The sequence below is a fragment of the Natrix helvetica genome (genome assembly GCF_964273705.1).
Source record: "Natrix helvetica genome assembly, chromosome: Z".
NCBI classification, from domain to species: domain Eukaryota; kingdom Metazoa; phylum Chordata; class Lepidosauria; order Squamata; family Natricidae; genus Natrix; species Natrix helvetica.
This window is the reverse complement of record NC_138554.1, coordinates 23799650-23824547: the sequence shown is the minus strand read 5'-3', so window position 1 is coordinate 23824547 and position 24898 is coordinate 23799650. Positions and strand designations below refer to the sequence as shown.

Sequence of the window (24898 nt, the reverse complement as noted above, 5' to 3'; positions counted from 1 at the left end):
CCTATCAAGTCTGTTCTGATTCGGCCTCTGCAAAATACCGTCAAGGCTCATAATGGAGCCATTCTGTATCCTTCGTCTTTTACTCAATGAGAACTACTGAAAACGTTTCGATTTCAGAGAAGCCGAGTTGGTTGCTCTATCCCATTTTCCTTTCCTGTCTCTATGGCCAAATCACGGGGAGCTTGCAACAATCAAAAGAATTCCACAGTATCGGAAAATTCTTTCCAATCCGTTCGGTTTTAATATGATGCGCATGCGCCCAACACATTGTTCGGGCCAGCGAAATAAGACTGCACTTCCCGCTCAGCGGACGCGGAGTTCTCTAGAATCCTCTCAGGCGTCATTCTAACTCCTACCCCCACCCCCATGCCCCAACAGTCATTTCCAACTGCCCCGTTGAACGCTCCAGCGTTCGAAAAGAGACACTGGCAGCTCTCCTGACCATTCAGGCTTCGAGTTCTCCCAAGCGCTCCCCCCCCTCCCTCCTTGGGCATGTGACGAGATCGAAAAGGCGGGAAAAAATTTCATTTCCTTCACTTTCCCCAAGGGGTAAGTGAGGAAAGAAGACGCTTCTGAAATGTTCCAGGATAATCAGGAAAATGTAAAGCGCTGTGTCCTTCATTTCTGAGTAGGCTTTATCGTGCAGTCCCTCCCAATGTTTCATTTGAGCTTTTTCGCTTTCTCCCATCTGCCATTTTCAGGATGTATTTTGGACGTCCATATTCATATATAGATGCGGTAATAAAGTAGGGATTGAAGCCAATTCCTCCTGCCTGAGGAAAGGAGACTGGATTAAAAATAAGGGATACAGGTTGGATTCTTGGTTACAATATTTTCCCCAAGGCACAGAATATAATGTAGCCGTAGTTAAATATTGAGGAACACAAAACAGTATAATTACCATAAAGGGGCAACTTATTTTAATATATTATCTTAAATGGATCTTTTTCAAGAAATTGGAGGCTACACACCTTTCCTTTTCCCTCATTCTAACAGCAGAGAAACAGTACCTAGTTTAAAATTGCCCAGTCAATCTGGCTGAGCAGATATTTCAGTACAGATCCTCTCTGCTAAAACTAGCCATTGTTTTTCAGTACTTCTCAGGTAGGAGAAGAAATCAAAGGAATGTGTTTAGAGCGTCATTTGACATGGAATTTAAAATGATAGATCAATTTCTTATTTGCTATAGAGAAGTAAATCTATATAGCCGTATAGGTAAGTGTATTCCTTTCAAGAGAATAACTCAACGAATTTGAATAGTAAAACTTTTTTGCATTTTTTTCCAGATAAAACTAATCAGATTAATGAAATTAGAATCTAATTTCATTATGAACAAAATGAAAGGGCATACTTGTAGTATTTGATTGTGCTCCATCACTGAGGTGCTAGCTGATATTAGCCCTCTTCTAAGAAATTTAAATATGAACTGGAAAATGATATTAATGCATGAATTCATCATATAACAGGCATATCTTAGAGTGATGGTAACAACAGTGTAACTATAATATAAATATATTGTTAAACTGATATCAGAAGTATGGCTATCACTCACAAAAAGTTGCTAGTTCAGTTTTTGTGCAACTAAAGGAATATTTCTTAAACAAAAGTTATTATCTTAAAAGATAATGGAAAATTCTATACATTGATTCTAAATATTTCATAATCACAGTTTAGTTGATCCACCATATGCCTGGTAGGTAGATTAAAGATTTGTTGGGCTGTGCTAAGGCAGGAAGAAACTCTGAAAAAATAACTGTTATTTTAAACGTTCAGTGTTGGTAGATAGGATTTTAGCAATATTTGTATTATATTCTTAAAATCCAGATAATGTTTCTCAGTTTCAATTTACAGCAACCTTCCAAATTCAGCTTTGTTCTAATGACAAAAAGACAACTACAGGATGAGAAAAATGACTTCAGTCTTGCGGGACCTTTCGGACCATGATATGGTGCACTTCATCATACAACCTCAGATTGTTGCTAGAACACTAGCAGGGGTGAGACAAAATAACACTACTGTGTTTTCCCGAAAATAAGACAGTCTTATTTTCTTTTGACCCCCAAAATAAGCACTTGGCCTCATTTTCGGGGAGGTCTTATCCTTTTTGAGGTGCAGGAGGCAGTGTAAGTGGTCACCTCACGCTGTGGTACTGCTGCTGTGTTGCACTATTTTGTGGGGAGGGCTTATTTTAGCGCATGTGCTCAAAAGCCTGATTGGCCTTATTATCTAGGGAGGTCTTATTTTCTGGGAAACAGGTACTAACTAAATGGTGGCTTCTTCTATATTTGGGTTCACATATAGTTTGATGCAGTTTTAACTTCACAATAGTGTTCTAACATTATGTTAATTGGGAATCAAAAAGAGGCTATGACAACATACATTATTAAGATAGGTTGTACTATATCTGCAATAGCCATATCTTTATTTTCAAATATAATTCAGTCCTTTGCTTTATAAAAAAAAGTAGATAACCTGTGACCCATTGGGACATTACATAGATATTTTCTGACTAAAACAAAAGAATGGCCATGGATGGGCAAAAAAGCAGTGAGAGTAGGAGCAACTTCTGATTTCCTGCCAGCTTCTTCATTGATTTTCCTTGTAGCAAGCTGACCTGCCTGCCTTCTAGTTTGGATCCACACACCCCTTTCCTAATAGACAAATTATACTATCTGAATAATAATTACGCATTTCTGACTATATTACATTCATTTAGTGTCATCATTTTGTATACAAATGTGACTATTTCACTTCCATACTGCAGTACTTGTAAAATAAGGTTTGTTATTTTGGTTTTTTAACTAACATCCAGCTATTAAGTTCAAAGCCACGAACGATTTGAATAAGATTAATGTCTGATGAAATCACTTAGATATAGGGAACATTTAAAGCGCAAGATGCCAACAAAATTCCTATCAAATCTATGGAGATCTTCAAGACTAAGCCTTGGCATATATGCCAAAAGCATGCTGCATGCAGTCTATTCTCGGACATGAGTATGATTCAGCAATGGCTCAAGTCTCTAAATTTCTTGAGTTATCCACACAGCTTTTTATTGAGCTGCTTATCCTGAGGAGATGAGATAATTATGTGCCCCCCTTTCCATAGAAAATACAGGTGAATAGCACCTTAATAGACTACTTGGAAAATTATTTTCCATCATTGTTTTTCTTCCTTGTTTCAGCTGTGCTATAAACAATATGTATGTCCTTTGGGGCGCAGGTAAAGTTCTAACCCTCAGAGATAAAAACAATTTCCCTGTTCCTTATGTTGGCTGTAGAAGGGGTGAATGATCAGGTTGGTTTTCCTCTTTGCCTCAATGCAGATTCAAAATAATGATGCTTGGATCAGTTAGACTTGATTGCAAAAAATGTATTTCATGGAATACACATAGTATTTAAACATTTGTATTTAACATGCCCATTTCTTTCTCTTGCCTCAGGTGTTTTCTCTGGTTATATTTGCCTCCTTGGTGACTGAAGGATATCAAAATTTGACAACTTCTTCCCAGCTACATTGTATTTTTAATGATAATGGGGCAGCCTGCTGCTATGGCATCACAGTTGGTGTACTTTCTTTTCTCCAGTGTCTCCTCTTTTTGGGCTGTGATGTCTATGATACTTGCATTACTAATCACAAATTCAAGTATGCTATCCTTATATTGGATGTTACTTTCTCTAGTGAGTATTTTTTCATTATTTTGAAAATAATCATGGGGTTAAATTTCAATATTTAATAATAATTAGGAGATAGCTGATGCCTGAGAACCCCAATATTCTAAATATTTTACTTTATAGATCTATCAAAATTGTGCTCATATTTTCTCACTCCTACACTGTCCCCCCCAGTTAGCAAGCCATTACAATCGTGTCTCCCAACCACCTCACCCCATTGAAATCACAAGATCTATCCAGTTATTAAAATTGTTTCAGAGGATCTTCTTTGGGTTCCTTTATTATTTGTATTGACAATAAGTAGTGATGAAAATGGGCACATTTCTAGGCTTTGTACCTTATTTCCAGGGAAAATAAGTTCTCTTCCATGGGGATCTTCAATTAAAATTTTTACTTCAGATAATTTGGGGCCCTCTGTGGTTATTTTATTGCTGTTTGTTGCCTTTATTTATTGTTTTTAATATGTCTGATAACTTCCTGTAAGTTTCTTTGAGAAGCTAATGAGGAAACAATACAAATTCAACAATTATCGAAGGAAGAGATAGAAATGTTCTGTTCTGCTCACTTTGCAGTTTTAGGTCACTTTATTTTTTTAGCTTGTTTTCTGGTCTTTTAGCTATTTCAAACTGCTTTCTTTCCAAAATGTATGACTTTAAGATAGTTTATGTATTGATCTAACTAATGGTGTACACTTTCTTATTAATATTTACAAAGTATTAACTACATTATTTATATAATAAGATCTAGCTCTCTATAGAAAGCTCTAATGCCGGGAAAGGTGGAAGGAAAGAGAAGACGATGACTAGCAGCAAGCTGAATGGACACAATCATTAGTGGGTGCACTGATAAAAGACTTGATAGACCATGTAGGGACTGATAACTATGGATAATTTTTTTAAATAGGGTTGCTAAGTCAACAACATAATCACCATATAGTTACTTATTGCTTAATGACCAGTTGCTTAACATTTGAAGTTATGAAGGACTTCAAAGCTACCTTTGATTCATCCTTTTTTAGATTTATTTTTTATTTTTGAATAAACACAAACAGGCAAAACACACACACACAAAAAACACAAAACCATCTTCCATTACAAATTGTAGAAAGTGTGTCAATTGGTTACAAAAACTTCTGTGCATTCCTTCCACATTCATCACCTACAATTCATATCAAATCATATATTTTCTCAAATATATTTATATATATTACTATTATCATACCTCAACCTTCATTTGACTCTAATTGTTTTTATGTCCTTTTATATAAAATATTCCAGATTTAAAGCAAAACCACATAATGGCATTCCATTAGCTCTTCCCAATATTATCCAGTAACATTACATCTTTATAACATGTTCCAAATAAAAAATGGTTATATTTAATAACAGAGTTTCTAAACCTTTCTTATTCACCATTTGCAATTTATATCAAATTTCCTCTTATCAAACCAATATATATATATATGCATTATTATCAATATCAATCAATTATTTAACTGTATCCATTATCACTTCATTTTATACATAATGCTCTAAATTTAACTAAATTTGACTTAATTTTTTATTATAAGCTTTCATTACATCAACCTGTGTCTTACCAGTAATACTGTAGTCTTACGTCTCTTGCCATTTGTGGCATTAGTATTCTGGTTATTTCTTTAGTAAGTTTGGAGTTACTAAGAGAAGTATGGACTTCTCTTCGCAATTTATTTCTTATTGCATATCTTGTATACGCTCGAAACCCTCCATCTGCTTTTTCAATCAGCTTATCTTTGGTTATCACTAGTGCTTCTGACCAAATTTCTCTCCTTAGTTCCATCAATTCTTCTCTCTTTTCTTCTTCTATACTTTGAGATCTGGGGTAGAGCTCCAGTCCATCTATCTCCCCTTTCCATATTCCACTCTTTCCATTTCCAATCATGCTCAGTTCACTGTCAGTATCAACAATTTTCTTGTCTCTTTATTTTTTCCTTCAGTTTTTAGAACTCTGACCTCCACTTTCTTCATTTGATGAACATCCTCAATTTTTCCATCAAATTTTACTGTTCTACAATCTATGTTCTCCAATCTCTTCTCAATTTTCTCTGTTACTTCTAATAATTTTTGAATTTCAAACATAATCTTTTGCAATGTTAAGGTTTCTTTTTCATGTTGCGCCATTCTTCAAACTTGTAAACACTGCCACTCTGGCATTCAAAGCTTTTTATTAAATTTAAAGCAAGTTCATTTATAATCTTTCAAGACAAGGCTTTGTTTTCACTCCACTCCAGCTACCAATAAAGCTCCCAAAGAGCACCTGTATAAACAATCCATGCTCTTCTCACTATCACTCTCTGTAAACAAGCTGAGGAACCTTGAAATGAAAAGTCAAATGATCAAAGAGAAAAAAGAAAAGACAATATTTCCAAGCCTCCAGCCTCCAAGTGGCCATGTTACTTCCTTTCCCTCTGTTATTACAGCCCTCTTTGTATTGCTTTTATATCTTCTTTATATTCCAGGCTTAAAGAAAATAAAATTCTTAAATGGAGCAAAAAAAACCCATCCAATCCAGCATTATAAAAATAAGGAAAAAGATTTTAATCCATAGGTATAAAAACAGAATATAAAAAGTAGAAGAAGAAAAACTAATCCGTTCAATTTAAAGAATAGGAAACATTTGCATCCATAAAAGAATTTTTTTTAAAAAGGATAACACACTGTCTAGTGTAGCTTAATTTTGCCGCTTGTTTTCTTCTGTTTTCAAATTTAATTTAGCTTTAAGATTTCCTCACCAGATGGACACACTTTCTCTTTCCGTTTTCCCCTCATTCTGGAGCTTTCCCAACTTCAGCAGCTTCAATGGCTGTGCTTCTGTTGCCAGCAAAAAGAGATTCTCCTGGATCAGTCAGAGACTTTTGCCGTGGCCCTGAGATCAGCAGGATGTACTCTTCCCTGTCGCCGTCTCTTCGGAATGGTTTAGGTCCAAAAGGACCGCCCAGCAGCAAAAGTATTTACTGCGATATTGGAGCTCCAAGATCGCTCGTCGTGTTGTTGCAACATCAGCTCCTCCTCTCCTTTGATTCATCCTTGACTGCCAAAGCCCCTCCTTGTGTCACACAATTACATTACAGGTGCTTGGTACCAGCTCAGATTTATGACTAGTTGCAGCATTCCACAGTCACATTAGTGCAATCTGCAATGTTTCTTTCCGTTTTCTAGCAGATATTAGATATGCTTGATTCACTTAATGATTATGTGGTGTTTTTTTTAACCATAACTTGATTTGCTTCAAAAATAATTTCAGATTCTGATTCAATTCTTCAATAGGATGAGTTTAGTCCATTTATATAATATCTTTATCAGTAGAGCCAAACTTTTCATGAAATAATTTCATATTTTAAGAATATAGTTCCACTTCTATCAATCAAATCATATTTAAATATTATTTAAATTTTGGAATAATTTATTCCATAATTATTTTAATATGGGCTGGCGTGAAACTCAAATAAAACTATCATTGGACAAGTCAAAAACAGTTAAAGAACCCTCAAATTTTCTTACAATGCCAACATAAAAAAAATCTAATATCCAATCATTTTTAAGCACTGGTGGTCTAGAAGTGTCATAGGGTATGGCAAAAGAATAAAATAATAAAAATACTATTTTTTCCCCAGATACAGCAGTGGGTCTCACAGGACTTATGCTAACACACAAATTATTTGTTTGTGTCACATTCTTAGTCATCTTCTTTCCTCAGTGACATGGACATGCCTGTGGTTTATTGGATTCTGTATCCTAACCAATCAGTGGAACCGGTCAACTCACTCCTACCTGCTGGGAACTAGTGCTGCACGGGCTAGCATTGCCTTTGCCTTCCTTTCTGTTCCATGCTGGGTGAGTCAGTCAAGTACATCCATTATTATTTCAGAATGAGTCTGCCATGAAAGCAGAGTATATCCCTGCAGAGTATCATTAGCCACAAAGGCAATTTCATCTTATTAAGGCCAAATGAACTGTCTTAAGGAAGCATATATCATTTACTTTACTCATTCAATCAGATGAGGATAATTCCATAATGGGTGATGTTTACTTTTCAATGAAATTAATTTTTTTAATTGTAAAAGCAGTTTGGTTCAGCATGCACAACATTTGTATTTGATCATTCTTAAATGTACCACTGCTACAATGTAGATATTTCAAAAGAATGTATCAGACTGAGCTAAATCAAACTAGCACTGTTATGTAACACTTAGATTTAGAGTGGTTGCTAAATAGACAATCATATTATAAACCTAATGATCTTACGATTCCTCAGATGCCACTGAACTACCAATTTTCTAGCAGCCTTCAATAGAATGGCTGCTTACTAATAGAGAAGGGAGATGGGAGTTGTAGTTAAGTGACATTTAGAACACTGCAAGTTCTGTATCCCTGTACTATTCTCAGATTTTGTCAAAAACTTACACAAGATAACTCATGTTTGTGTATTGAATATATATATATATATATATATATATATATATATATATATATATATATATATATATATATATATATATATATATATATATATATATATATATATATTGTGTGTATGTATATATATATATATGTTGTGTGTATGTATATATATATATATGTTGTGTGTGTGTGTGTGTGTATATATATGTTAAACATTAAAATGTTAAAAGGCAACATTAAAAATAAAAATATGGGTTTCTGCCTGCATGGTTTTCTGTGATGAGCCGAAAGAGGGAGGAGTGAGCTCCCTCCCATATTTGGGCATACCAGGGGTTGTAACACAAACACACACACACACACATATATAATTTTCTGTTAGCTTTCTGCTGTTTCTGTGTCTTCCATTGTTTGTTGAATTTCTTTGTAATTTTCTGTGCTATCGTACTCAGGAGTCCTTGGTGCTCTCTGAGCTTGGTTGTTTTCTTGTAGATGTTTCATTACCAAACTAGGGAACATTGTCAATTCTGATAATGAAAAAAACCAAGCTCAGGGAGCACCAAGGACCCCACAATTCAACCCTGAGCTACAATATTATCTTTTATTGGAATCATACCCAGTTCGCCCATTTCCTGCAAAGATTGCTTCCAGGGCATAAATAATTTTGAAATGGACCCTTGATTCCTTTAGATTGGTAATTAAAGTTGATGGTTCATATTGAAAACATCAAACCAACCTACATTAAAAGCTAATTTTCTGGAATGTTAGTATTTTAAGTATAGAAATACAACAAGGAAAATATGCTTACCCTCTGTTTTAAAAGTTTAAAGTTAAAATCTAGTTTCTTTAATTTCTGGGAATGAGAAAACTAGCTCAGAAATGAGTTCTGAAGCAGGTTTATTCCTTCATTTGTTATGGAACTGGGTGACTCACATTTTCCATCAAAAATATAGAATAAATCAGGAGGACCCTCCATGTACAGGCAATAGCAGTACTCATTTATTTACAAACTTGGCACAGAAAAAAGTCAAGCAATTCAGAACTCGGGCTAGTCCATGAATGATGTTCTTTAACTCAGGAAGACTGAACAGTTAGCATACATTTTACATCCAGCAGAGAACATATTGGTAACAACTTACTTGACCTCCTGCCAAGCTCAGAGCATTTTAATTCCCACTGCTTACTCTGCCAGTTTACTAAGTACATTTTGCAGAAAGTACACCTTTGACCAAAGTCTTAATTTAAAGATTGCAGAAAAAATGCAGATTTCTTGTTAGTTTCCCTCATTTATGAAGAGAAATGATCACAATTAACAGGAAATTAATGAATTGAGACTAAACTTTGTAGAAGGGGTATAGATCTTTCTTCTGCAAGTTGTATTTTTCTGAGTGCTTTATAATTTTATCGCCAATTTAACTAGATGGAGTGTTACGCGTTCATAGTTTCTTGGTTCCTTAAAGCCCTTTTAAAAGCTTGGTGGCAATAAACTGCTTTCCAAGAGTTGAGTATAGGGGTAGTTAACAGGGTCAAAATTGTAAAAAATATACTCCTGTCTAAAAAAAAATACCCAAAAGAAAAAGACCCTGAATTGTAAGGTACTCCAAAGAAGAATATACAGAAATAAATAAGTACAGGAAAAATCTTACCATGTATCACACTCAAAAAAGGGGAAGAATCAATACAAAACAGAATTAATACCAATTAATGGCTACTGATGTTTTCTTCTTCTGTTCAATTGTGTCTGATTTTGAGATACTACCTGGATACCGTGTTTCCCTGAAAATAAGACAATAAGTCTTATTTTCTTTTGACCCACAAAATAAGTGCTTGTCCTTATTTTCAGGGAGGTCTTATTATTTTTGAGGTGCAGGAGGTGGCCTCATATTTTCAGGGAGGGCTTATTTTCAAGGGAAGGCTTATTCTAGTGCATACGCTCAAAAGCCCAATTGGGCTTATTATTTGGGGAGGGCTTATTTTTGGGGAAACGGGGTATATCCCTGCAGTTTTGTTGTTGTTGCATTTCGTTTTTCAAAAGTGGCCACTGCTCCCTTCCTAGGGCTGAGAGAAAGTGACTGGCCCAAAGTCACACAGTTGGTTTTGTGCCTAAGGCAGATTAGAAAGTCTTTCAGTTTCTAGCCTAATGCTTTAACCACTACACCAACTGGCTCTTGATTTAACATTAATTATCTGTAAAATAAGATGCCCAATTTATTTTAAAAAATACATCATTTGCAATCTATAAAAGATGCTGTTCACATTCTACTTCATCTTAGGAGAAGTGATAAAAAGGAAGCAAAACAGCAACAACAACCCCCAACCCACCTTACCCTAGAATGAAGGTGAGAAAAGGCTACTGAAAAAAGGGGAAATAAAGCTGGAGATAAAGTGAGGGAAATGGATAACTGGAGAAGAAAGAGAAGAAAAAGTTCAAGATTTAGGCATTATTAAAAGCAGGCAAATAGTCTCCCCTAATAATTTTAAGGAATATTAATTAGGAATATTCCAAATAATCAGTCACCTATGCCTTTTGGTAGCAAAGGTATGAGTTGCAGCTCCTGTTTATTTGTTTAATAGCAATATGGAAAAACCCCTTCCTTTCCAATTTACCAATAATTATTTGGAGGAAAGTATACTGGTAGTTTTATTGGATAAATACAATTAATTACTTTTCCCAATACCACTGCCTCAACTAAAAATCCCTTAAACCTGTTTAATTGAATTTATGCAAGAATAAGATCACTTTTCTTAGCAAACCAACTGGGAGTCCCTAGAGTTTAGCATTTTTCTTGGTAATCTAATTTTTTTTCCAAGACTTTAAAATTACATTCTCCCACCTTCTCCTGGACTCTTAAGCATTATCTTCCAGCCTTTTAAGACAAAGAATGACATAGTAGTCTTCACTCTATTTATCCTACACATGGATTATTAAAAGCTTCTTTCCTTGATAACACACTGACAGGTCTACCATACAGCACAATGTAATATTATTTTTAAAATATTGCACTGCCTACAGAATATATGGATTTGTGACAGATATGGGAGGAAAATTAATTTATTCAAGATGCAGTTCTTGGGACAACACTAAACATACATTGACTGCAACTTCAAGCAAGATTTAACATATGGGAAATCAAGCATTCGTAGGTCCATATTTGGGTGTGGTGTTGCTTATCTTTTGTACATACACCCTGAATGTCAAGTTGTTTAGATTGTGTGCCATTAGGCAGAAAGTATTCAGATCACTTCAGTGGTTTATTCTACTTTTTCAGAGAATCATAACAGCTCAGAAACAGAATCATTGCCCAAGGAAGTTAGCTGATGCATTTCTATAACTCCCTTAAAGAGTAAACCTTTTCAGGAGTCTTTTTCATCAGATCCGAGTCACTGAGATTCTTTTCTCCAAAGTTTGCTAATTTCAGGACAAGAATAGCAATATAAATTAGTTGGAACTGAAAGTAGTATACCAATACACACTTTCTCAACATTTAGTTCAGGGCAAACCCTGTCTTGACACACACATCTGATCAAGTCCACTTAAATAGTAAGAGGAAACTTATTCCCAGGTTGGATTGAGGAAAGGCCTATTTTAAATATCAGCAGAACATGTGTAAGATTTAAGAACCAGTCCATAGTGGTGTATGTTCTACCTATATGATAAAAGGGAATGGAATATCCACCAATAGTGTTCATTTGGAAATTCAGTGATTTGTCATAGTAGTTGTTAATCTTAATGTTTCTCTAGCAAATAATAAGGCTAACAGGTCTTATCTCTGTATCCAAAGCAAGGAAAATGAAATGTTTTATCATTCCATAGCCTCAAGAATATATATTTTCCCTTGAGGAATCCAATTAGTTTTACTGCTTTGTAAGATATAGTTATAAAGAGCACTTGTAATTTTAGTAGTTCCAAATAATTAGTGGCCAAGGAAAATTTGATCTTAAATCTAGCCATGATAAGACTGCTTCCTATCTACTACAAAGGACCTTCTGGGCTTTAGTTTTTCACACAAATCCAACATGACTAGGACCATATACGTGGCTTTTGAGAATATTAGTATATAGTAATTGATACTATTTTGATATGTAGGAGACTTCATAAAGACAGTATATGAATTAGAGACTTTTGTAATATAATGTAGGGGGGGGAAGTTTGGTTTCAATCTGAACTAAAAAATGTTCTTGCTTTTCTCAAAGAATCAGGGCCTCCAATGATGCTATTGCATGTTTCCCTCTCTAATCCTCTACTAGCCTAGCTGCCTAATCTTAAAGCTAATATTTTTTGAGACATAGTACCCTGCTACAAAAATCACAATTGTTGATTGGAACATGTCCTGGAATTTACACAGGATATTTGGTCAATATATTGATACTATTTTAAATTCTATGGCTTCACTTTACTCACATTTTCTCTGAATATATACTGAAACGTACATTTTCGTTCAGGAATTACACATATTTAATAGGGGGAAATGATAGCCTGTATTTGATATTTATGATATCTTAAAATCATATTTGGATATTTGTAACTTTTAGATGTTTATATTTGTAGTTTTATTCAAATATTGTTCTGCATTGCAATAAGTGGGGAGAATAGTTAATCCGTAGATATTCTGTTCACTGCAGAAAACATACATATCACATTAAGGACCCAATACTTTTTTTCTCAATTTGTTCCTAAATATCCTATTCTGGAAAACTTTTCTCTTTTTCGATTCATCATTTGAAAATGATTAAACTCAGTATATTTCACTTATTTCTATTGGAAACAAAGTGGTTTTTGTAAAATAGCTGAGAAAATATATTACTTATCAAGCTAAATACTTTATTATTCCATAAATCTCCTTTACAATTATTTCAGAAATGCTAATATTTTATCAATTATTATACCATATTTTGTAATATCATTCTAAATCACCTAGAACAAGATCAAATTTCTTGCCATAATATAACATAAGATTACAGCTACCTGACTTGCCACCACTTCTCCTCCATAGGGATACCTAGCCTATCTGGCTGTGAAAAACCTGTGGGCTGAGCCACCTGTGCCGTATAAGCGGACGCTGGATGAAGGATCTGTTGCTCTGACCACTCTTTCTACATCCACCACCACCTCTCTTCCCAGTAATATGGGGTTCCCTGAAAATGTGGGTGCAGCTTCCTACCCATCCACTCCTGTACCTCATCGACTAACATTAATGAATACTGATGACTAAGCAGTTATTTGTTCCTATAGTAAATAAATTTTACTAAAAAAAAGGCCCAACCCAAAATGTCTGAAGTTGATTTTACTGAAGCAAAGCAAAAATAAAGATGGATGGACAAGGAATTTGTAAGCACAATATAACATTTGGTCCTTGTGCATAATATTAATACACAAAGCTTCATAAACCCTGAATGTTCATCCAGATTCTTCTGTCTTTTTTGGGATGCATACATACAATTGTTTATTCTTTAAAGCCAAATTAAGCTCATATACTGGGGACTTAAAATGCTAAAAACCATTATGTAGGAGGAAAAAATAATGCATATGGAACTACCAAGGTACTGTTATACAGAGTTTTCAGGAATGAATATAGGTATTACAGAGAAAAACTTATTTTAAAATATAAAAGCAAGCATGTGAGAAGACTATTTTTTATTCTCTATTGACAATTGGTAAACAAGTAGAGGCAAATTGTGAAGCTGGTATAAAGAATTCTATATATTATGCCTTTGTCCGACCAGACTGAATCAGATGCTCTATGCTTATTATGAGGGACATGATGGCTCAGTGGCTAAGATGCTGAGCTTGTCAATCAAAGGTTAGCAGTTCAAATCCCTAGCATTGCGTAATGGAGTAAGTTCCCATTATTTGTCCCAGCTTCTGCCAACCTAGCAGTTTGAAAGCATATAAAAACGCAAGTAGAAAAATAGGGACCACCTTTTGTGGGAAAGTAACAGTGTTCTGTGTGCCTTCAGTGTTTAGTCATGCCAACCACATAACCATGGAGACATCTTCAGACAGCACTTGCTCTTTGGCTTTGAAACAGAGATGAGCACTGCCCCCTACAGTCGGGAATAACTAGCAAGCATGTGCAAGGGGAATCTATGCTGCTTATTTGGGTTATATGGATACAGTATAAGATTGTAGAAAAAAATTCAGTATAAACACAACGTGGATTCATTCCAGATGGTTGCTGTAACTGCCATAACCATTAGGGCAATTTTATAGTTTATGAGATCACAGAAGATCCATCCTCCAATGACTAATCACAATTCAAAACAAATTGCAAATTTTGTTTTATAAATTAAAGAAAACCAGCTATGGGCTCATAGCAGAGAATTACTTCAATAAATAATAATGTAATATGGCTATTTAGAAATGGCTCCTTCCTATACACACTGAATTCAATGCGACCCATTTCTAAGTAATTGTATAAAATCACGTTCCATGCAATCTTGCCTTCATAGTCTTCAAAGCAAATATTCTAAAGATTTTGCTTTTGACTAAGCATACACGTACGTTAAATCAAGGTGTAATATAAATTGGAAGCCTAGATTGGCTGAAACATGGCTTGAATTTTAGTTTCACTGATTGTTCAGGTTCATAGCAGCAGTACAACAGAGATTTAAAATGTTCTCATGAAAACATACAAATTTGTTATCAATTCAGATATGATGTAGTATCAAGCAGCAGCAGTGACGGGGCATTTATAGAAAACATGTTCTAATAAAGTATTTAATAGTATAGGCCCCAGGAGAATAAGTCACTACTTTAAGAGAGATCAGAAAAAGCACAATAAAAAAATATGGGACAATGAAGACGAATAGCACAATATACTCTGAAGCACAAAGAGTACAACTGGCAAAAAGCAGAATTTATTTTTATTTAAATTCCCATCCTTCCCACAAAGGCACTAATTAATAAGGGGAAGAGTTTTTCCATTTTATTTGTAGTGGATGAAGATTTAATCATCAAATAATACAAAAATGAAGAAAGAGTAAATGACAAATATTTAAAGGAGAAAGATATTTTCTTGCCACTAATGTTTCAAAAATAGATCCAAGGAAACCCATACTTAAAAGAAAGAAACAATTTGCAAGCATTCCTGTCTATCTGGATAGCTTTGTAGCACCAGGCCTTCATGAACAGAAAAGCTTGCATTTCATATTAGCATTTATCAACATAACACCCAAAATAACGAGTGCAAACTAAGAGGACAGAGAACAGATTTTTTAAAAATGTATTTCCTACTTGTGCTCATTCATCAAAAAATAATACTCAAGCATTATAGACACCGAGAATGATCAAAATGGGTTTAAAAACCCCTGAAAATCTACAATTTACATATTAACCAGGAGTAGTCATTGTTAGCTTGGGATTCAAGCTGTGCTTCACCTCACCCCCAATTATAGCAGTCTGTTTTGTAGAAGGACCATCCGTTGTTTTGTCTCAAACCACACTTAGATCAAAGTTCAGGGTGGAAGTTGAGATCAATAGGACACTAATATTTTAAAAGAAATCTCAATCTGCATATCTAATTTTCTGTGAAGCATTCCCTTCATTCTCCTTGGCCAAAGTATTTCGTTGCAGTCTTGATCTTAACTTATGCAGGCAAACTTAACTTCTTACCTTTTAGAACTGCAAGAGGAAATAGAAATAAGAAGAGGTAAGAATTTCATTAAACTTTAGGCAACATACCAAGTAATATGGTGCCATTGCTTCTAGAGAGAGAAAAAATATATTTTTAATAATATTTTAATTAAGAAACTATTAACCAAGAACGGTCATTATACATAAGACACCATAACATTTGTGCTCTTATTTCATATATTGATAGCAATGTTTTATTTTTATCTATATATCCATCTATTAAGTTTAGATGCTGGTTATCTCACTCTTGGAGTGACTAGGTGGTGTACAGATAAAAGCAAAAAGCATATAAAGAAATATCAATAAAAGGGAGCCTGATAAAACCAGGATGTAAGTAAAAATGCAGAGGGCTTGGGGGGTGGAGATGGGATGCTAGTCATCCTATCAAAATAGCACTATGACAACACAATATATGCGCAATAGCAATAGCAGATTGATATACCGTTTCACAGTGCTTTACAACCATCTCTAAACAGTTTACAGAGTCAGCCTCTTGCCCCCAACAATCTGGGTCCTCACTTTACCCACCTTGGAAGGATGAAAGGCTGAGTCAACCTTGAGCCCGGGGAGGTTCGAACTGCCAAATTGCAGGCAGCTGGCAACCGGCAGTCAGCAGCAAAGCCTGCAGTACTGCACTCTAACCATTGCACCACCATGGCTCATATACTGCCTCTAAAGGACAGCAATTTTATTGGGCATGGAATACTAACATACTGTTATGGGAATCAAAAAATGAAAAGATGTAGCAGAAGTTATGGCAGAATAGAAATATTACATACTATTACTTCCACTGTATATATTTTAATAATAATCCCAATTGTTTGCCTATCTGTATGAAGCAAGAATAATATTGGTACTCTTCAACCTACAACGACGATCGGGATCAGGACTATTGTCACAAAGCAATGATATCATAAAATACAGCCACTGTGCTTAGTGCCAGAAATCCAGGTAGTTCCGTTGCTATTATTAAGTGAATGTCCTGGTCATTAAATGAAGCAATTTCCAGGTAGCTTCCTATAATCTAATCAATGGGGAAGCTGGTAAGAAGTTAAAAGCCCCAGGCATTGTTGGATGGAAAAGGGAGTGAGGGGATGTGAGGGAGGGCCGGGACAAGGTGTGAAGTGTCTGAATTTTCAGCTCCAAAGGCTTCTGAAGCCTCTCTACTCTGGACCTGAAAATCCCCTCTCGTTGAAAACCCTGCTTGGATTTCAGCACAGAGTTTTCAGCCTCTTGTCTCTGGGAGCTGACTGAAAAAGTTCTGTGCCAAAAATCAAGCAGGACAGCAAACACTTTGTGCCAAAGGAGAGGCCTTTGGGTGGGTGGGTTTGAAAACAGCCTGTGCAAAAATCCTACTTGGATTTCAGCATGGAGCTTTTTCAGGCAGCCCCTAGAGATAACAGGGAATTCTCTTAGCAGTGTCCTACAAACAGCTACCAAGTGTCCTACAAGCATTTGCAACCTTCCCTGCTGGCTTTTCTATTGACATTTTGGGGAAGCCAGCCGGGAAGATTGCAAATGCTTGTAGGACACTTGGTAGCTGTTTGTAGGACACTTGGCAGCTGTTCATAATTGTGAATAGGATGCCAAGCGCCTAGATCAAAATCACATGACCATAGACTTACTGGAACAGCTATAACTTCAAGAACCTGTTGTAAATCCCTTCATTCAGCATTATTTAAGTTTGAACAGTCACTGAGCAAATGATTGTAAAATGAGGAGTACCTGTACTAACAAGTGGAAAATACAAGTTGCAGAAACCCAAAACAGTTTTTTAAATCAAGTAACAAGAACTGAGTATACAGTATGTATCAAATACACAATGCCAGTATTTACAATACAATACAATAGTAGAGTTGGAAGGGACCTTGGAGGTCTTCTAGTCCAACCCCCTGCCTAGGCAGGAAACCCTATACCGTTTCAGACAAATAGCTATCCAACATCTTCTTAAAGACTTCCAGTGTTGGGGCATTCACAACTTCTGGAGGCAAGCTGTTCCACTGATTAATTGTTCTCACTGTCAGGAAATTTCTCCTCATTTCTAAGTTGCTTCTCTCCTTGATTAGTTTCCACCCGTTGCTTCTTGTTCTACCCTCAGGTGCTTTGGAGAATAGTTTGACTCCCTCTTCTTTGTGGCAACCTCTGAGATATTGGAATAATGCTATCATGTCTCCCCTAGTCCTTCTTTCTCTTAAGCTAAACATACCCAGTTCCTGCAACCGTTTGTTGAAGAGGGACTGAAAAAGAATGGGGAGCTGGACTGAAAGGGGATTTCTGAAAGACACCTCTAGCTGTATTGCAAACTAAAATGTTTTCTTATGGTTGCTTTTAAGACTCTATATATCTTTGCAATTATACTTTAGTAGTGCATGTATGCCTATGTGCATGCACAGATGTCTCCAAACCTGGCAATTTAAGACTTGTGGACTTTCAACTCCCAGAATTCCTCCACCAACAATTGCATGAACATAGATTGAACATAATAATCTTTGACTTTAAAAAAACACACACATTTCGTTAAGGTTTTCAGTACTCAAGACACAAATAATTTTGATGCTATAAGTAAAAACAGTAAAAAAGCAAGACATATTTATCAAGCAATTGCCCTTTAATAGAATAACTAATAGAATAATTCAATTTCTGTTAGACTAGCCCAACAGATTTTATTTTATTTAATCCTACAGAAATAGCTTTTTAGTGCTGTTTTGAATATCCGAGCACCATTTTTCTGCAACTTCTTTTTGATCCTAAGAAAAAAGGTGATGAAACTGCTAATTAATTTGTCAACTTACAATTAGTAAAGAGCTATTGGTTAATATGCTTCCCAGCATCAAAAAGGATTGAGTTTAGATGAAGAGTGCCCTCTAGTGAACTTCCAGTTTAGCAGTAACATTTAGTCAACACACATTGGAGACAAGTGGTTGAGATGTACTAATTCCCAAATAATGTTAAAATCCCAAGCACCTTGCTAAAGATGCCACAGATTTATTAATTTATTAAATACATTTATATGGCTGCCCAACTCAAACACGGTTACTCCAGGTGGAAGAGCACTACTTCTCTATCTCATATTACTGGGATTTCAGTCAGATCTAGTTTCCATTTGTTCTTGTTGCAAAATACCTTTTGTAATGTAGAGGTAGAAGAAATCGCAGTACAGTATCGTTTGCACCAAGCCAGCCACAATAGCAATGAGGTCGAAGAACCCCTCAAACTGATAGCGCCAAATCCAGTTGAACAGGTAGAGGGCACGGTAGACTCCCAAAGCGAAGAGATAATGACTCGTGATGGTCTCTGCCTCACCTGTTTTACTGACCATGAAGAGTTGCGGCAAAATAGCCACCGACTCCAGGTAGATGGAGAAGGTCCAGAGAATCTGGAGGAATCCAGGAGAAAAATAGCTTTATATTTTCTGATTACAGCTCATTATATCCCCAAATTTGTGCTGCTGTCACAGCAGTTAGTCAGAATTGAACATTAGTGTTGTCCACCATTGCACTGCAAGATTTAGGATGGATTTGTGTCATAGACTTAGGGCATGTCTGCTCCAGCTCACTTTTTGATACTTTTGTCTGTGAAAGACTGCATATCTTAGTGCAACATGTATCTCTTTGTAAAATGTCCCCCCACAAAAACCCTTCTACTGTGTGTTTTGTGAATTCCAAGTACCTCATCCTTTAATAGGTTACAGGTATTCCTCAACTTACTACCATAATGGAGCTTGCTCATTACAGTCATGATTGGTCATACAGCAAATCATTACATGACTGATTCAATTTTACTATCTTTTTTTTGCGGGATTACGCGAATCACTGTGGTTAAATGAATATTTGATTGTAAGTGAATCAACTGTTTGCTATTCGGCGTTTCCCTCCAAAATTGGAAGTAAACACTGGTTTATATGGTAACGATTTTATATGGTGTCATGACCATGGGACCCTGCAAATGGCCATAAATGTGGGCCAGTTGCTGAGCGACCAAAATGTAGTCACATGACTGTGGGGGTGTATGTGGGCTGGCTGTCAGAACTGGTAGTAAATACTTTTGGGGAAGTCCGTTACAATTTTATTAAGTTGTAAGTCAAGGACTGAATTGTCTTGAGAGAACTGCCTACATAGATGACAATGCTGAGTCAAATATTGTCTAATCAATAATAATAATAATAGTAATAATAATAATGATGATAATATTAGAACACTTGAAAATTGCTATGGGCCACATCAAGAAGTTAAAATCAGCATCATCACTATCACCCTGGTTTAAGGCAGTGAGCCAATCATTGCCCAGAAAACTACAGGAAGAAGATTGCCAGAAAACAACCTTGTTTTTGAAGTTTGAACCTTTGACTTATCCGCCTACAATATAAGGCTGAACCCAGGCTGAATCAGTTCATGCTTGAGTTGAACAGAATTCAATGAGTCAAGTTGGTCAAGATTTGGCAAGTTACAACTAAATTATGTCTAGATTCAAGTACTCTCTTGACACGTCTGTTGCTCCAATCGATTGTTGGATAGTTTTCCTTTTAAAATAAAAATGGAGGTTGTAAACTCATAGATCACATAAAGCTTAATAATGTCTTCAGCTGGTTTGTTCTTCCTTTTTGAAAGAACAGTTTCCAGTTTAAATGACTGCAGGTATATCACAATTGTATTTCAGTACCATTTAGTCAACACATGAGCAGATAAGGATAGCTGAATAAATGTAATGCTGGTTTGGAAAGCAAAATTAGTTCAAGCTTGTAATCCTAAAAGGAACTAGCTATAATGTAGCAGAACAAGCAGGGACTAGAATATTAGAGACGGCCCTTTGCCAATTAAATGAATAATTTTAGCCATAGGACTCGAACACATCATATAGCTGCAAGTTAAGTATCTGGGGCTTGTTTTCACTAGCATACATTTAATTACCTCTAGGGGTGTGAAATCATGATTTACTAGGAAAGCTAACACTGCTGTTGGAATAACCAGGAATTCCACTCTGAAGGTATCATGGTTGCCATCATAGGTGGCTTTGAATTTGCTATAAATCATCCATACGGTAGCATAGGAACAGGCAACATACACCACCTGTAGGAGATAACGTAGATCAAGAAGGGTCATTGAAATTAAATATTATTTCATCTCTCAGATATTTAGTGTAATCAATGCCAAAACTTTGAACCCTTCAATGCCTTCACCCTGGGGATCTTTCTGAAAGATTAAGGTTCCTTCTTGCGAACTAGATACCCTTCTTGGTAGCTCCTCATTTATGTGAAGTATGAGAAACATGAAGCCTTCTAGATAGTATTGAACTAGTTCCCAAGCAAGCTGTCAATAATAATATGCACCAAATTTTCAAGTTCAGCATTATCTGGAGGGCATCAGTTCCCACAATTCTTCCAATGACAACTATAACCAATCCCTCCCCCAGTACCATTAAGCTGTTTCCATCTCTAATTGAGATACACTGAGAATTGGGACACCAAACTCAGGAATCAGCTTAACATATTCTACAACTGTTTTTCAAGGTCAGAGCTGTCAACCAATACATTGGTTTATCCTTTAATTTATATAATAATATGCTACCTACTTACATTTAACTTATCCAAGACTACTCGCAGGGTAAAGAGTGTCCTTAAGAATAAAACCTAACATTCCTAACAATCGTCTAACACTTATTCTCTGCCAACATAGAACCTGTTGTCCACATCAAATTCTTCTTCTTCAACTTACTTCCTTGTACTGTGCAAATGCTACTAACATGACAAGCTCTGTGATAAACAAATGAAGACTTCATAATTAGCTAGGAGTTTTCATTAAAATAGGAGAAAGTACTTTTGGATTATTTGCATAAACCACCATTATAAAAGATTATTTAGCTTATCTCATCCCCTTTGGTAGCTGATAGTGATGCCACATTATTGAAGCAAAGTGTGCATACAGAAAGTAGAAGACAGCAGAAATTTGTAACTATTTTATTTTCTGTGGCACCAAGTCTATTAGCTTTCTAAAAAGGTAAAGGTTCCCCTCGCACATATGTGCTAGTCGTTTCCGACTCTAGGGGGCGTTGTTCATCTCTGTTTCAAAGCCAAAGAGCCAGCACTGCCTGAAGACGTCTCCGTGGTCATGTGGCCGGCAAGACTAAACACCAAAGGCGCACGCAACGCTGTTACCTTCCCACCATAGGTGGTTCCTATTTTTCTACTTGCATTTGTATATGCTTTCGAACTGCTAGGTTAGCAGAAGCTGGGACAAGTAACAGGAGCTCACTCCGTTACGCAGTGCTAGGGATTTGAACCGCCAAACTGCCAAACTTTCTGATCAACAAGCTCAGCGTCTTAGCCACTGAGCCTCCACGTCCCTTCTAACTAGTTAATTAGCCTTCTAACTAGTCACAATAACACGCTATATAATCCGACATCACTCCTGTACCTTCATGGAGGTGTTATACAACGAGATGTAGTTTGTAAATAGGTCTAGGTACCGAGTAGTGAAGACAATGGCAAAGAGAGCTTGACTCTTCCCAGAGATCCCTGCAAGAAAAGCACAAGCCCAAATAACTCATGGTCAGATGAGAAAATAACCATTTTTGATATTAAGGGAAAGAGCAGGAGGTCTTGACCATTAGGAAAAACAGAGAAGATCCTTCAAAACTCCTCACGATTCATCATCCAATGTCACACCTCCTTAACACCAAGAAAGTTTGTAGCATTAAAAAAATCAGAAGAGGCCTGGAACTGGAGCAGTAAGAGGTTCCCCACGTCTTATTGTGGCATCACCACAATAAGGGATCACCAGCAGGGCTTAATCAGTGCTTTTACACAGATCTACTCATGCTTTTTCTTCAAATTGAAAGAAATCCACACCCACAATTTGTCTTTCCTCTTTTTCTATAGGGCCAAATGGGTTGTCAGAAGGAAGAGATCAGCCACTTTTATCCAATCCCACCTCAAGTAGCTTCCATTTCATTATTCTTTGCTTTTAACAAATTGTAAAAAAAAAAAAACAAGAAAGAACAACATCAACTTTTCTGCATGAATGCTTCCTTTCTCCTTTCTTTTTTTGTCCAAACCAGGATGGCCATCCCCCCTTTTAAAAGCAATTCTTTCTCTTTTAGCAATAAATAAGAAGTTTTAAATATAGAACAGGAGTTTTAAATATTAACCCACAAATACTGGGACTTTCTAAAACTGTGTCATAGCAGATACATATAATGAAGGTCACAACAACCCAGTTGAGTTCCAGAAATATAAATCTATATAATTAAAAAAGGAGATAGAAGATAGATCAGTGGTCACCAACTGGTGGTCCGCAGGAAAATTATTTGCATTTTTATATTGCACTAAATACTATTTATCTTTTTTTAAATTCATATTAGTGGTCCGCAGAATTTAAGATTATGAATTTAGTGGTCCCTGAGGTCCGAAAGGTTGGTGACCCCTGGAGTAGATAGGTAAGACAGACAGATAGAGAAGATGGACAGACAGACAGACAGACAGATGAAGTCCAACTTCTGTGTGATTTTAGAAGGTTTACTTTGAGGTAACCTATAGCATGGAAGTGGACCCTCACAGTATATACAGAGAGGAAGGATTTACAGAAAGAAGAGAGGATTAGAGCAAATTTGGTAAATTGCACGTGTAAATCGGCTCCCAAGTTGGTTGAGGTTCAGATCCATATAATACATATATGCACTAGTAGTTCCAAACAAAACACTTTCAGGCCAGAAATGAAGACCTAAGGAAGGAATGTGTTGATCTCCCCTTTCCTCCCCCCCCCCGCCCCGTTTTTCTTACCAGCACAGGATCTGGTCTTCCAAATTTTCAACAGCAAGATGATTATAGCCAACAGATGCGAGATGTCTCCCAGGAAGCGGAATAGATTCATGGCGTTCCGGATGGGCTGCCGTAGGAAAAGCTTGGCTTGACTTTCTCAGTGGGGAATCTGCCGAAAGAGAGGAAGAGGAGCCTGTTGGGGGAGGAGGAGACGGGAGGGAAGAGGAGATCCTCAACAAAACCGAGTTGGGGGAGGAGATGATGTGGCTTTATTGTCTCCCACCTTTCAATCTAAACCGACAAGCCGGATTATCAGAGTTGGCATACAAGGATGGCTGGGAACGAAGGCCACGAAAGGGGAGGGGAGAAGAGCTCGCCACGCCCACAGGTGGGCATGATTCAGACAGCGGGTGGGCGGGGCAGCGGGATGGAAGAAAGGAGGTGGGCGGGCCCCCGCTTGCTGTACTTGGGCGGAGGAGCCCGCCCGCTTCCCACTCTCCCCTCTGTGGAAAGCCAAAAATGAGGAGGGGGTGTGTGTCTTCCTGGGGAGCCCCTTTTGCAAGGAACCTTTTTAAAAGAACAATTTTATATTTCTTCTGCCTGGTTGTGGGAAGAGAGGGCCGGGGCGACCCGCGTGGCAGGATAATCCCTGCCCGACCGTTTTCCCTTCACACCCACCAGAAAAGGCGCCAATGAAGAGAGCAACAAAGGGTTGCAGGGCTCCCCAAACTTGGCAACTTTAAGACTTGTGGACTTCAATTCCCAGAATTCTCCAGCCAGCAATGCTTGCTGGAGAATTCTGGGAGTTGAAGTCCACAAGTCTTGAAGTTGCCATATTTGGAGACCTGGGTTAGAGGCATTGCTGCATTTGCACTGTAGCAATTAAAACACAGCCAATAATTTTTAAAGCTGCCTCAGAAGCAAGCTGGGCATCTTGCCTGAAGCAAGAAAGCGGAACAGCTCTGCTTTTTGGAGAAGGTGCCAGAGATTTAGCAGAGGCGCCGCCTCAAACCGTTCTGCTCAGCTGGGGCCACGTTTGCACTAGACCAGGAAGCAGATTGAAAAATATTATGTGGCAGAAATTCCGACACATAAACACACCCCTTCTTACACACAAAATATATGAGGCTTAGGTCCCTTTCTATCCCAGTGGCTTACAGGTAGTCCTCGATTTACAACCGTTCTTTAAGTGATAGTTCAAAGAAAAAGGGGATATCACTTTTTTCACATAACCGTTGCAGCACTCCAAAAGTTACGTGATCAAAATTTAGATGTTTGGCAACTGACTCATATTTATGATGGGCAAAGTCAATGGGGAAGCCAGAGTCACTTAGCAACCATGTTACTAACTTAACAACTGGAATGATTTACTTAACAACTGTGGCAAGAAAGGTCATAAAAT

General features: G+C 36.8%; 2 protein-coding genes across 5 annotated transcripts; one reads left to right on the top strand and one right to left on the bottom strand.

Moving 5' to 3' along the window:
- The first annotated feature begins 44 nt into the window (after positions 1 to 44).
- Positions 45 to 14829, top strand: SYNGR4 (synaptogyrin 4). Of its 3 annotated transcripts, none has more exons than XM_081932023.1 (5): positions 45 to 549; positions 1852 to 1996; positions 3443 to 3680; positions 7410 to 7546; positions 13105 to 14829. In XM_081932023.1, exons 2-5 carry the CDS (start codon positions 1901 to 1903, stop codon positions 13321 to 13323), a joined length of 690 nt encoding a protein of 229 aa, XP_081788149.1. In that variant the 5' UTR covers positions 45 to 549; positions 1852 to 1900; the 3' UTR covers positions 13324 to 14829. The 3 variants fall into 3 exon arrangements, with proteins under 3 accessions (XP_081788149.1, XP_081788151.1, XP_081788150.1); XM_081932025.1 differs by lacking the exon at positions 45 to 549 and adding an exon at positions 759 to 811; XM_081932024.1 differs by lacking the exon at positions 45 to 549 and adding an exon at positions 1106 to 1215 and having other exon boundaries at positions 1839 to 1996.
- A 128-nt stretch (positions 14830 to 14957) lies between these two features.
- KDELR1 (KDEL endoplasmic reticulum protein retention receptor 1) lies at positions 14958 to 23882 on the bottom strand. Of its 2 annotated transcripts, XM_081932027.1 has the most exons (6): positions 23780 to 23882; positions 23518 to 23665; positions 22154 to 22254; positions 20651 to 20809; positions 18867 to 19119; positions 14958 to 15731 (listed from the first exon to the last, which is right to left on the bottom strand). In XM_081932027.1, the coding sequence occupies exons 2-6, from the start codon at positions 23606 to 23608 to the stop codon at positions 15697 to 15699; spliced, it is 639 nt and encodes a 212-aa protein (XP_081788153.1). In that variant the 5' UTR covers positions 23609 to 23665; positions 23780 to 23882; the 3' UTR covers positions 14958 to 15696. The 2 variants fall into 2 exon arrangements, with proteins under 2 accessions (XP_081788153.1, XP_081788152.1); XM_081932026.1 differs by having other exon boundaries at positions 23518 to 23870.
- Positions 23883 to 24898: the final 1016 nt, after the last annotated feature.

Bases quoted from the DNA above. Each gene is read 5' to 3' on its own strand.
- SYNGR4 (XM_081932023.1), top strand. From the start codon at position 1,901: ATGAGAAAAATGACTTCAGTCTTGCGGGACCTTTCGGACCATGATATG. The intron at 3,681-7,409 runs GTGAGTATTTTT...TTCTTTCCTCAG, and splicing joins ATTGGATGTTACTTTCTCTA to TGACATGGACATGCCTGTGG. The intron at 7,547-13,104 runs GTGAGTCAGTCA...TCTCCTCCATAG, and splicing joins TCCTTTCTGTTCCATGCTGG to GGATACCTAGCCTATCTGGC.
- KDELR1 (XM_081932027.1), bottom strand. From the start codon at position 23,608: ATGAATCTATTCCGCTTCCTGGGAGACATCTCGCATCTGTTGGCTATA. The intron at 19,120-20,650 runs GTAATTAAATGT...GGATTCCTCCAG, and splicing joins ATGATTTCACACCCCTAGAG to ATTCTCTGGACCTTCTCCAT. The intron at 15,732-18,866 runs GTATTTTGCAAC...TTCCTCTTGCAG, and splicing joins CTACCTCTACATTACAAAAG to TTCTAAAAGGTAAGAAGTTA.